Raw genomic sequence first — 12,500 nt, forward strand, 5'->3', positions numbered from 1 at the left:
CTTTGTTATTTATCCTGAGCACCGCTTCAGAACGTGTGTGTGTGTGTGTGTGTGTGTGTGTGTGTGTGTGTGTGTGTGTGTGTGTGTGTGTGTGTGTGTGTGTGTGTGTGTGTGTGTGTGTGTGAGTCAGTCTGTGTGTGTGTGTGTGTGTGTGTGTGTGTGAGTCAGTCTGTGTGTGTGTGTGTGTGTGTGTGTGTGTGTGAGTCAGTCTGTGTGTGTGTGTGTGTGTGTATGGGGTTTAGATTCCAAGAGCTCAAACAAGATTGTCTCTCCAGTCATGCACGATGCCATCTTCAGTTCACCCTGGATTGTGCCAGCTAGCACGTCTCGCTACTCCCAGTGACCTTGATCTCAGGGACTCCTCCCCGACGCCGATCAAACACACCCAGCAAGAGCCGGTGGCTGCACCACCGCACGACGACCCTCTCTAACCCCCCCTACCCCCCGTCTCCCCCCCTGTAGGGTCCCCCCGGCGACATCATCCAGCCCCTGCCCATCCAGCAGGCCTCCAGGAAGAACAGGCGGCAGGCGGACCAACCCCAGGCCGACGAGCCACTGGCCGACTACGGCATGGACGCCGCGTACTCGGAGGGCATGGAGGACGTGTTCGGCTCCCTCAACAACCTCAAGCAGGACATCGAGCGCATGAAGTTCCCCATGGGCACCCAGGACAACCCGGCCAGGACCTGCAACGACCTGCACCTCAGCCAGCCCGAGTTCCCAGACGGTGGGCGCCTGCAGATGATGATTGAATTAGAGGGGGGGACATCACTGGGGGAGATAATAATAGCAAATAAAACGAATCATATTTATGATGATAATAGAAAAAATAATCATAATCATAATTTATAATAATTCCACAATTACTGTTACAAAAATGCATCCAAACATTATCATCACAAACGATTCTTGACTTTATTACGACTTTGATTATTACTAATTGAAAACGCTTGGTACAGCAATAACAACAAGAGATTTAAGACTCCACGCAGAGTTAATTATTGATTGTTTGTTGTGTCTAACGAGGGTTTCCGTCAACTTCTGCGTTTGGCCGGGAAACGCCAGAGTAACGATCAATAGGAGTCGCTCCTGCCTGGCGGTACTTATACAAACGACGCTCGGTCCAAACATACAAATCAAAGGGCTTCTACGGCGAACGCTACAGCCTCCACTCACCACTTTGGCTGATAAGCAATGACATCATTCTTTATAAATCTACGGCTTTCCAAGTGCAAAAGAACGGCGTCGTATCACATCTTCAGCTGAGCGCTAGGGTTGGGTGTTTTCCAATAGACCCTTTTCACTGAGGCGACATCGTTCATAACACTTATTATAGGTCTGCTCCGTTATGGATCCAGGGGGCCGGTAGTGGACTAGACTCGGACAGGCAAGTCTACCAGCCGTGCCCTGGCAGGACAGCACAGTTTGTCAACACTCCTTAATCCCTGTGCTTTGGGGAAGTGACCATCAGAACGTTTTTCGAGGACAGGCCGTTCCACCTGTTCCCTCAAAAGCTACCATCACCCTAGAAAATAAACGTCTGCTAGTGGTGTGTGAAGTAATCTATTGTGGAGCAAGTTCAGGAGTGAAAGTCAATGGAATCCCTCCCCCCCCCCCCCTCCCCTCCCCTGATACAAATGACACCCTGTGTGTTTGTTTACAGGTGAATACTGGATCGATCCCAACCAGGGATGCATAGGGGACGCCATTAAGGTCTTCTGTAACTTCACAGCCGGCGGCGAGACCTGTATCTTCCCAGACAAGAAGTCTGCAGGAGTAAGTCATGAGTCAATGCAGCCAGCCTAAGGGCACTAAGAGGAACCGCGCAGAGGTCAAGTTGTTGTTTGGAAAAAAGTTTGTGGTGATTTGTTTTACAAAGATGTTTGTTACTTATTATCTGCACTGCTATTGATGTTGCTATTGACTATACTGTTGTTTGTTAAATTGTGTTGCTTCTTTTTCCAGTCTAGTTCTAAGTCAATTCCTCTTTTGTGTTAATGCTCTTTGTGAGCGTCTCAATTGCCTTTTCAATCTCAGAATACGATTTTGGAAAATGCAAATGTGGATCTCTGAAGTTTTCAGCGACAGGCTTAGTCTGACCACACTAACAGTGACTTTCTAACACTTTGTTTTTCAACTTGTTTTTCTCTCTTATCAGGTAAGGATTTCCAACTGGCCCAAGGAGGCTCCAGGTTCATGGTTCAGTGAATTCAAGCGTGGCAAGATTGTAAGTCAGCCAGAAATCAGTTAGAGCCTCTCTACAATTTAAATTAAAAGTCATTATTTCCATTTAGGTTTTTTACCTCGGTTGAGGTTATACATGCGTTTGTCATATTCTGCGTCTCATCGTCCTCTCTCCTTCAATCTCTTCCCTGTCCCTCATCCCTTTTATGTTCTATGATTCCCTTTTTTTATTCTCACCTTTTCCATTCCTTTATCTATGCCTTTATACTGTATTGATTATTCCATTCTCTCTCCTGCTAACCCATCTTTTCTCCTCTTGCCCATTCATCTTCCCCCCTTCTCTTCCCTAAACCCCCACCAAACATTACCTCTCTTTCTTTCCTTCTTTCATTCTTACTTTCTCTCTTCCAATCTTTCCTTCTCTCTTTCTCTCATCCTTTATTTTTCCCATCGCACAATCTTCCTTCTTTCTTCCTATCTTTCATTTTCTCCTCCCATCTCTCTGTCCCTTCCCTTTGCCTCCCCTTACCCTCACCCATGTCCCTCCCCTCCCCTCCCTCCCTCCCTCCCTCCCTCCCTCCCCCGGCCACCTCTCCCCGCAGCTGAACTACGTGGACGTGTCGGAGAACACTGTCAGCACGGTGCAGATGACCTTCCTGAAGCTGCTGAGCTCCTCGGCGCGCCAGAACTTCACCTACATCTGCCACCAGTCGGTGGCGTGGTACGACGCCAAGGCCGACGACTACAACAAGGCGCTGCGCTTCCTGGGCTCCAACGACGAGGAGTTGTCCTACGACAACAACCCCTTCATCAAGCCCCTGTCGGACGGATGCTCGGTAGGGCCAACCGCACACGCAGGGTTTTACGGCTGCATTTGGGGGCTTTCATCTGGGGGGGGTTTGGGCAACACGATAAATACAACCCGCAACAGTTTCTGCTGAGCGTAATGTCTTGATATTTACATTTATATTCAGGGCATTTAGCAGACGCTTTTATCGAAAGCGACTTGCATAAGTAAATTTGTCAGAAGAAAAAGAAACAACAATATATCGCTATCGGCACAGTAAGGATGTTCATAGGAAAAAGTGCCAAGCACTTACGATTTCTAGGTTAACCCATTCTCTGTATACAACATGAAATAGCTCTGATAGCCATCCCTGTATACAGCAACGATTGCTATGATAGCCATCCCTGTATACAGAAAAGATAGCTAGGAAACCTATCCCTGTATGCAGCAAAGATAGCCAGAATAAGATGCTACACAATACTAAGTACTACTATTAAGTGCCAGGACGTACAACACACAAGTCAAGTCAACTTTATTTATATAGCGCATTTAAAAGAACAACAGGGTTGACCCAAAGTGCCTAACAAACAAACGAAACAATGACAATAGTACAACGATAATAATATAACATGGGGACATCAGGGGGGGAGAAAGGAAAAAATGAAGGTAGAATTGTACAACAAGTGCGTACATTCTTCTTTGACGTGTTCTGTGTTGAGTCTGACTCGGAGCCCCCTGTTGTGTCGCCGTGTGTCCGCAGCAGAGGCAGGGCTACTCCCGCACCGTCCTGGAGATCAACACCCCGCGCATCGACCAGGTGCCCATCATCGACGTCATGCTCAACGACTTCGGGGACTCGAACCAGCGGTTTGGCTTTGAGGTCGGCCCCGTCTGCTTCCTCGGCTAGACACCCCCCCCCCCCCCCCCCCCAAGACCCCCCAACCCATCCCCCGGCCCCCTAAGACCCCCCCCCCCGTCGGCCCCCCCCCCCCCCCCGTCGCCCTCCCATCTCCCCCCCACCCCCCCCCCCCCCCACTGACGGACAGGGCCGGGGGGGTGGGGCACCGTGAGCAAGGCATGCAGCGGGGCTCACCGCCATCTTTGACCCTCTCTCCTCGCGATCCACAAAACCTGTGTCGGTGCCGTCAATCTGTGTTTTGTTTTTGTTTTTGTTTTGGTTGTTTTTCGTTTTGGTTGTTTTTTTGTTTTTCCCTGACCAAGAAGACCCACTCGAGCCCAGAGGAGAAGAAAAAGACGTGGAAGAAGATGAAGAAGGAGAGGAAGAAAGCCCCAAAGCCCTATTTGTCCAAGCATAGACCACCGTAGACCAGATATCGGGGGGGGGGGGGAGGAAATGGAACAAGGTGGGAGTGGGGGGGAGGGGGGCCTTTTTAAGGTCCAGAATCACTTGACTTTGACTCTGCGTTAAAAACCAGGAGGGCCATGGAGAGAGAAGGACGTTTCATGCCGTGGCGGGACACAGTGTCACACTTTGCTAGCAAACAGAGAGCGTATATCACCTCCCCTCACTCCCCTCACTCCCCCACTCATCCACTCATCCACTTTCTCTGAGCCCTGTCTCCCCCTCCTTCCCTCCCTCCTGCCCACCCCGCCCCACCCATCTCGTTGCTCTCCCTCCTCTCTCTCTCGCCCCCCTCTCTCTCTGATTTCTTCAGGTGCTACTCTGAATACGACCACAGAGGGGCTTTTTTGTGCTGAATCACGGATCACCCTAGGTGCTGCAGAAAAATCCATTTGATAAAACTGTAATTATTATTATTATTATTATTGTTATTATTTTGTACAATACTGTTCCTTTTTGAGTCCACTTCCGAAAGCTTGCATGTGTCCCCGGCTCCTAAAAGTTTGAATTCATGTTTGGTAATCTATATAGAAAATAAATTTGCAATGAATATATTTGTTTGTTTTGAAAATGTCTGGCTAAGCCCTTATCGGTTTTTAAAAAGTATTGTTATGCTATTATCTATACATTAATGAGCTAAAAAAATATCCCCAATTTGTAAGTAAAGTTCATTTTGTAAATAATAATAAGCTTTTATTTTTGGACCCTTCAACAAAGAACAACTTAAAATAACATCATGATACATTGCATTTCACCATAACCCGTTCATGTTGTAGTGTTTACATATTAATCGCTATTCCCATTATTAATTTAACCTTTAGAGACGATAAGATAGTAATATAAATATGGATCAACTGTTTTTGTGCAGGATCAACTCAATAAGGGAATATTTTTCCCAAATAGACTTTATTCTTCCAAAAGGTATACCTCAGTTTCTCCCAAAAAAACGGGATGTTTTCCATATATATAGGCCTTAATTACACAATTAAGTTGATATATGTGGGGGGAAGATTTCTTTTATCAAAGGGAATAAAGCCTATTTGTGTCGTTTTATCTGTCCAGTTTGTCTATGATTGCACAAATCGATCCTGTCAACATCCACTTTTGTAACAATGACGAAGTGTGTCGTGTTTTCATGTGCTTTGGATGGTACTTTCAAAAGTATTAAAACTGGATTCTGATCAAAGCTGGGTTGAAGCTCTGTGTTGTTGCCAACCGGTGTGCTGTCAAACGCTATCAGTGGACCGTCTCCCATGATCCTTTGCCTTTCACAGCCACACATTTCCGATTTACTGCACCGGGATTTCAAAAGGCTTCTGATTAGTGATACCAAAGTATTTGGGTTTGGTGATAACATTTTCTGTCCTGCAGTGTTTTGCTTCTTTCTCTGACTCCGGGGAGACTCAACATCTCTCAGCCTCTCCAGCTCCTTGGCCTTCCAGTGACACAACCCATCTCCAGAGATGCCTCTTCCTCTCCCCAAAGCTGTGTCATTATGTTTACAACCCATGTAAAAAACCTTGAATAAATATTTGGTGCCGTGCCAAATAAATGCTCATCGCAATGGTTTGCTTTCACCTGAACGTCACAGCATGCCACGTGTGTTATGCCACGCACAACCAAGCGGTTTTGGTAACAGAACACCATGATTGAGTGCTACTTGTCACTGGTCTGCAGCTATGGACCAGGTGCCTGGCTCAAAGGCGATGAGGCAGAATATATGACTCTTGTTGGTGATAATACTGATTGAAACAATGGCGGTGCTCCATAGCTTCTGCCGACACTATAAGAAGGCAAATAAATGGTCTTATCTGGGATGTCATATATGCATGAATGTTGGCTTTTTGTGCAAAGAAAAGTTTGAAAGTGACTCGAAAAGAAGCCTTGGATACTAAAGGGGAGAGGATACCTCTGGGTAGCATCAAGCAGTTTCTTCTCTATCCATCAGTACGTCTGTCTGTCTTTCTGTCTATCCATCTGTGCTATTCCTTGTATTGTACTCTGACACATAGCAGCGGCTGTAACACTCTGTGTATTTATCATGTATCAACAAGCTGTTCTTATTGGGCGGTTACTCATCACCACAGACCCACATACGGTCATGATGAGCAAGCAGTCAATCTGTGTGCCTGCCGATCTCTTTTTGCCTTGTTGAAACGCACTGTGAATGATCTTGTTGTGGCGAGGTCCATTCCACACCCAACCTAGGTGGCTGCCATACTCCACCTAGGTGGCTTTTACGGACTCCTCGAGATACAAGGATGCAGGGTGGTGAGATTGAAAACGGGTTTATTGTAAGGCTTGCAGACGATGAGACATGACAATGGAGATAAACGATGCCAGGAAGGAGATCTCCCTTCCCATGTGTGTGTGTGGGTGATGGCTGGTTTAACGTGCACATTGATTACTCAATGTGCAATGTGCGCGCCAGCCTCCCCCAGTCCATGAGCCCATTCAGTCCGACTCGGGGCCAGGTGAGGCCGCTTGAACCAGCCCTCCTCCGCACACACACTCCCACACTCATCTTTGCGTGGGATCACAGGGAGGTCAACCGCTACAGTTTATTAAACTGGGGAGCATAGCATAATGAGGTAAACTGAACTGAAAAAAAAGAGTCTAAAGGGAAATGCAATGTCAAGAAAAAAGCAGTATTTGTGTGGCTGGGCCGTTCATCTGTTTGGACCTTCGCTTCGGTCCTTGAAAGAACTACCGTGCAAAATGAATGCATTCATGCCGTTTGCATTCAAATCTAAGTCTGAGTGAGCCCTTGAACCTCATTCAGAACAAATCGTCGTTGTGGAATGGCAGGTATGTGTTGAGAATTCAATGGTTTGGTCTCTTTGAAGAGCAAAATCACTTCAACCTACAAAATAGTAACCAACCCACACGGTTACATAAGGAAAGGATACCGTCCACCCAGTACCAAACATTTGTACTTTTGTTCCTCAAGGCTTGTTTTTCAACTTGCTGTAGCATTGGTTGTTTAATGGTGCATTTATAATAATGGCCTTAATAAAGACTTTCTCGATGGGCCTTTTTCATAAGACACTAAACTCGGACAAATTGTCCGCCGTCAAAATACTAATGTCATCCAATGACACACCATTTTAGAGTACTTTAGTGTCTCCTCTCCGTGGTCTCGTTTCCAAAGAAGCATTCAACAGCTAATTGTATCCTGTGCCCCCCGTAAGTCAACATCTATTTTAACTGCCAGGTACAATAAAGCACAGAGTGAGTCACGGGGGGGCCTCTCGCTGACACCACCACCACCAACGCTCCTCATTACCCATTCAGGTCAGGGCCCGTAAAACGGAGAGGAAAAAACCCTTTGTTCAAGCGTGCCAAGAAACTTTCCTCCACTCGGTCTCCCCCCTGTCAAAGGCATTCCTCGGGCGGCGCTGCAGCTTGATCAAACTGTCTCTCGCTCGGACGTGTTCCAGCCGCTTCTGCTGGCGGCCGGCCCCGACTCACCCACTCGTCCCCCCCCTACTCTTCGCCAACACACACCATCACACACCCGTGCTGTGACGGGGGCCGCTCTCGGATAGAGAGACCCCCTGCCCGACCTCAAACTCCCCATTAAGGGAGCTCCTTTTGTCAAACCGCCCTACCAAGACATCCGGTAGGCAGGCTGCTCAGTCCTCTGGCGTCGTTCGCTGGTGTCCCCCGCTGTCCCAGCTCTTCTGCTGGATGAGGGGGGGGGGGGGGGGGGGAGGCTTTGAGATACCCTCAGGGGGGAGTTGTCTGCTGTGTTTTGACTGTGTATTCACTTCTGTGAATCCACCTTAAGTCAGGGGTCTTCAAGTACAGGATCCAACGATTTAATGGCACCCTATTCTTTAGAAGCCCTTTACTCCGCCAGGTTCATGATTTCTTTCGGATAACCTTTCCTCCAAGTGTCTCTGAAAGACTGAGAGCCAGAGAGGGAGAGGGGTTAAGAGAGAGAGAGAGAGGGAGAGAGAGAGAGAGAGAGAGAGAGGAGAGAGAGAGAGAGAGAGAGAGAGAGAGAGAGAGAGAGAGAGAGAGAGAGAGAGAGAGACAGAGAGATATTCCCTATTATATATATATATATATATATATATATATATATATATATATATATATATATATATATATATATAAAAGGTAAGGGCTTCAGTCAAGGATGTACTGGTGGTAGATCAGACTCCCAGTGCCTGTAGCTCTATAGGGCCACAGTTAAAACATGTATATCATATCTGCATTCAAAGGATTTTCACACATTATTGTATGCTATTAAAATCGCATGAAATATACTTTTGGATATCACCCAAAGTTAACAGTATGTGCCGCGTAGCCCCCGCTAAATATTACCTGTGCCCCAAAGAGTTTGGAGCCAGTCTGGCTTGTTTCTCATTTTGTATTATAACACACACACACACACACACACACACACACACACACACACACACACACACACACACACACACACTGAGCTGGAAGTTTCTTCATCAATTTCTGGTCATACCATACATAGACGGTAACGTTTACCACCGACCAATAACAGCTTCATATTCCGATATTAATCGCCAAAGTAAAGCCAGACGTCGATGTCATATCCGCGAAGAAAGGTTCCTAACCTGCGGCGGGTGCGGCGCGACGCATTCGCGGCCGTCACAAACTTTTTATGCCTCGCGTTTCCTCTCCCTCTCTTTCTCTCTCTCCCCCCCCCCCTCTCTCTCTCTCCCCCCCCCCCCCCCCCCCTCTCTCTCTCTGCTGCCCACATGGCGTGCGCGCGCGTCACCGGAGTGCGCGCGGATCCCCTCGCCTCTTCGCCAGTGTGTGAGAGCCAGGGATTTTACCGCCGCGCGGTGGGGACGGTGATGGTGATGGTGCTATTGTTGATGATGGTGGACACGGCGAAAGCCAGCCGGCAGCAACTACTCGCGTGAATTATTTGACCGTGAAAAAAGGAGGAAAAACACTTTGCACAAAAAAAAAAAAAAAAAAAAAACCCACCAGGCTGCACCATGCTGTCGCTGTCCGCGGTCCTGAACCCGCTGCTGCTGCTGCTGTGGTTGGGATGCTGCCCTTCAGCGGTGAGTTGCTCTCCTCCTCCGCGCTGTGCTCTGCGTCTCCAGAGCCCTCTGTCCCTCCGGTTGGACATGGGACTTGCATTACGCGTCTGTGTAGGTGTACCTGTGTGTGTGTGTGTGTGTGTGTGTGTGTGTGTGTGTGTGTGTGTGTGTGTGTGTGTGTGTGTGTGTGTGTGTGTGTGTGTGTGTGTGTGTGTGTGTGTGTGTGTGTGTGTGTGCGAGTGAGTGTGTGTGCAGGCTGGTGACATGGCTGATTCTGTGCATGTGTGTTTTTGTGTCAGTCAAAGGATGACTCTATGGGGGGAGAGGTTTGATTCTTGCTTGGTGGAGAAGAAGGAATGATTGGTTTTTTTATCGGCGACACACCCCTCTGTTGACTGTGGCATTAAGTAACTAGTGCAATATCCCTCATGAGAGGAATCACACTTTTTAAATGGCAAAAAACAACGTTATTGCAGGACTTTGGTCAGCTGTGAGAAGGGTGGGTGTGTGTTGGGGGTGGGGGTGTGGGTGGGTGTGTGTGAATGTATCATTGCCATCTCCAAAGATAAAGTTGTGATATCGATCCTGCCGGGTATTGCTTGTGGAAACATACGTTCACATATAAATAAGGTGGGGTGAGTCGCCGGATGGGTGGAGGCAAGACACTGACGGCTGTACTAGAGGATTACTAGAAGGTTAAGCAGCACCTTTTGACACGGTATGAATTGTGCATAAATATTAGATGGTCTAATTCAAGGAAACGGCCATAGGCACTTGGACTTAAATCTTTCATAATGTACTCTGAGAATCAATCATTTCCGCGGTTCATATCCAAGTTAATTTCCTGGCAATAACAGGCACATTAGCCCTAACAGCAGGTTGCAGATCACCAAGTCATTAGGAAAAGAATAGCGGCCAATTAGGTCGTTAATCCCGCTTTTTGTAGGCCCTACGCAGACCCCTCGCAGAGGAAGTCATGAATAACCATGAAGCAAATTAATTGATTTATGTTTATTCATGTTTTGAAATGTCCTGCCGTTTTGTGACTTTGAAGGCCATTCTGGCAGCGTTTTGTGTTTAACAGAAAAAAATGTATCCAAATGTTATCCGAGAAGGTTGTGCCAGCTGTCAATTCAACAGGGATCAAAACTCCAGGCATGGTTTTGCTTTGCAGAGGTTGGTTGGGGTTGACAGAGAGGGAGAATACAGACTGGGGAGAAGCTGTGAGACCTGGCTGAGCTGGAGATAAGATGGGGTTGTGTGCATAATTCAGGGGGAGACAATTTGGGCAGAGTACAGGATGTTTGATGCTCCACATGTTTGATGCCTTTTTTTTTTCTTTTCAGTTAAAGGTTCATAGTGAAGCAAGATTCTCTTCAGGTGCCTTTCAAAAAGGAGATAAACTAGAATGTGTATGAGGGAGAGAGAGAGAGAGAGAGAGAGAGAGAGAGAGAGAGAGAGAGAGAGAGAGAGAGAGAGAGAGAGAGCTTACATTCACACACACTTTCGTTAATCCACTCTCTCTGTGATGCCATGAGGGAAAGGCAGTAAACAGCATCCCACACACCATTGCAAAACATCCCCAACCCGGCCACCCCTCCCTTCACCCTTGTCCCCTTCCACAAATAGGCTGAACTCTTGTTTAAAACTGCTTTAGGGAAGGTTTAAGAATAAACAGACATAATGGCAGGGAAAGAGCACAAGTGGGCACAATATTGAAAATAAACAACTACAAAAGTGCCCCCCCCCCCCTGCCTCTCTGCTCCTTCTACCTCCACAAAGGTTGCTTGGAAAGATGGATACCCTGAACCAATCAGGGAAGAGATACCCTGATTTTTCAGAATTTAGCCGGGAGCGTTCTAAAATCGGTCTAAATTGGCTCCCGTAGAGAGACAGCAGCACAGCCGAACATAACAGATATTCACACAGAGCATTTCACTCACTCATAGCTGATTAAAGGCTTTGATATTTCTAACAGGTGACACTCATAGCGCTTAAATCTTAAGTTAAACAACTTTTATCAGAAGAACAAATAGATAAGATGAAGCGTACGAATATGCATACTTTCCTACGAAAGAAAATTATTTCAGAAGCATTTTTTCGTCATATTTGTTGAAATTCTCCTTACATCCAGACATCATGAATTGAAAGTCTGGTATCTGTGGCTGTCGCAGCCCTGTGATAAGCCGCCCGCCCAATCATTTTCCTGCTTGCACTCTGCCTGTGCCCTCATTGCGCATGAAGTCTTCTACAAGGCTGACCGGACCAAGCTAAAGCCTGGGAGCTATCCTTGTGTCTTGATGGAGTAGCCTTGGAATGGAGACCTGAAGAGAGGGCTGGGATTGTTTCGGTTGAAATTTAGATAACTCTAGCTTTGGAATAAATCTTGTTTCTCCAAATTGCCTAGCCCGCCTTTATAACTATATTTTCAGGATTTAAATTATTTCAATTATATCTTGACTTATTTAGTAACTTGCCGTTATCCTTCGTAGTGCAACAGTTAAATGAGCTCCGATGGCTGCGGAATTTCAAGCAGGTACACAGTGGTATGTGAGGATGTGCCTAGTCACAGGGGAACAGGGGAAAGCACCCTTAAAGGGGACATATTATACCACCAGGTGTGAGTGTGATTAGCCTGACAAGCCGTTTCGAAAATCTGCTCCATATGACATCACTAGTGGGCGTGTCCACCTAGATCTGTGCCGGATAGATGAGCAATGTAGACTTCAGTCCACTGGGTAGACTGGTAGACTGATCTATCCAGCACAGATCTAGGTGGACACACCCACTAGTGATGTCATATGGAGCAGATTTTCGAAACGGCTTGTCAGGCTAATCACACTCACACCTGGTGGTATAATATGTCACCTTTAAGCATTGCAGGGACACATAGGCCTGTATTGTGAGGACCAATTATTTCAAAAGACACAGGTGAAGTAAAAGAAAAGCCAAACAAAAAGGCTGCCTCCCGAAAACCTCCTAAACCCCATGATCTGCATCTCACTACAATGATTCCCATCTGAAAGAGAGAGACGCTCCAAAGTTATTTCTTACACAAGCAACATATTTTGAGGCTACAGAATAAGGCTTTTTTATGGCTAATTCAAAGTTTCCTGCTTTCTTCTACCTG

General features: G+C 46.8%; 2 protein-coding genes across 2 annotated transcripts in view; both read left to right on the forward strand.

The window, feature by feature from the left end:
• Positions 1-5,892, forward strand: part of LOC132462834 (collagen alpha-1(XI) chain-like) — a 64,907-nt gene extending 59,015 nt beyond the window's left edge. The window contains exons 59-63 of the mRNA XM_060058594.1: positions 463-727; positions 1,664-1,776; positions 2,159-2,227; positions 2,787-3,020; positions 3,732-5,892. Of these exons, the coding sequence (XP_059914577.1) occupies positions 463-727; positions 1,664-1,776; positions 2,159-2,227; positions 2,787-3,020; positions 3,732-3,878 (828 nt within the window). The 3' untranslated portion in view covers positions 3,879-5,892. The remainder of the gene's footprint in view (positions 1-462; positions 728-1,663; positions 1,777-2,158; positions 2,228-2,786; positions 3,021-3,731) is intronic.
• A 3,196-nt stretch (positions 5,893-9,088) lies between these two features.
• The window catches only part of LOC132462854 (noelin-3-like), a 16,825-nt gene continuing 13,413 nt past the window's right edge, over positions 9,089-12,500 (forward strand). The window contains exon 1 of the mRNA XM_060058617.1: positions 9,089-9,391. Within this exon, the coding sequence (XP_059914600.1) occupies positions 9,323-9,391 (69 nt within the window). The 5' untranslated portion in view covers positions 9,089-9,322. The remainder of the gene's footprint in view (positions 9,392-12,500) is intronic.

This window comes from Gadus macrocephalus, chromosome 8 (genome assembly GCF_031168955.1).
Source record: "Gadus macrocephalus chromosome 8, ASM3116895v1".
Taxonomy (NCBI): Eukaryota; Metazoa; Chordata; class Actinopteri; order Gadiformes; family Gadidae; genus Gadus; species Gadus macrocephalus.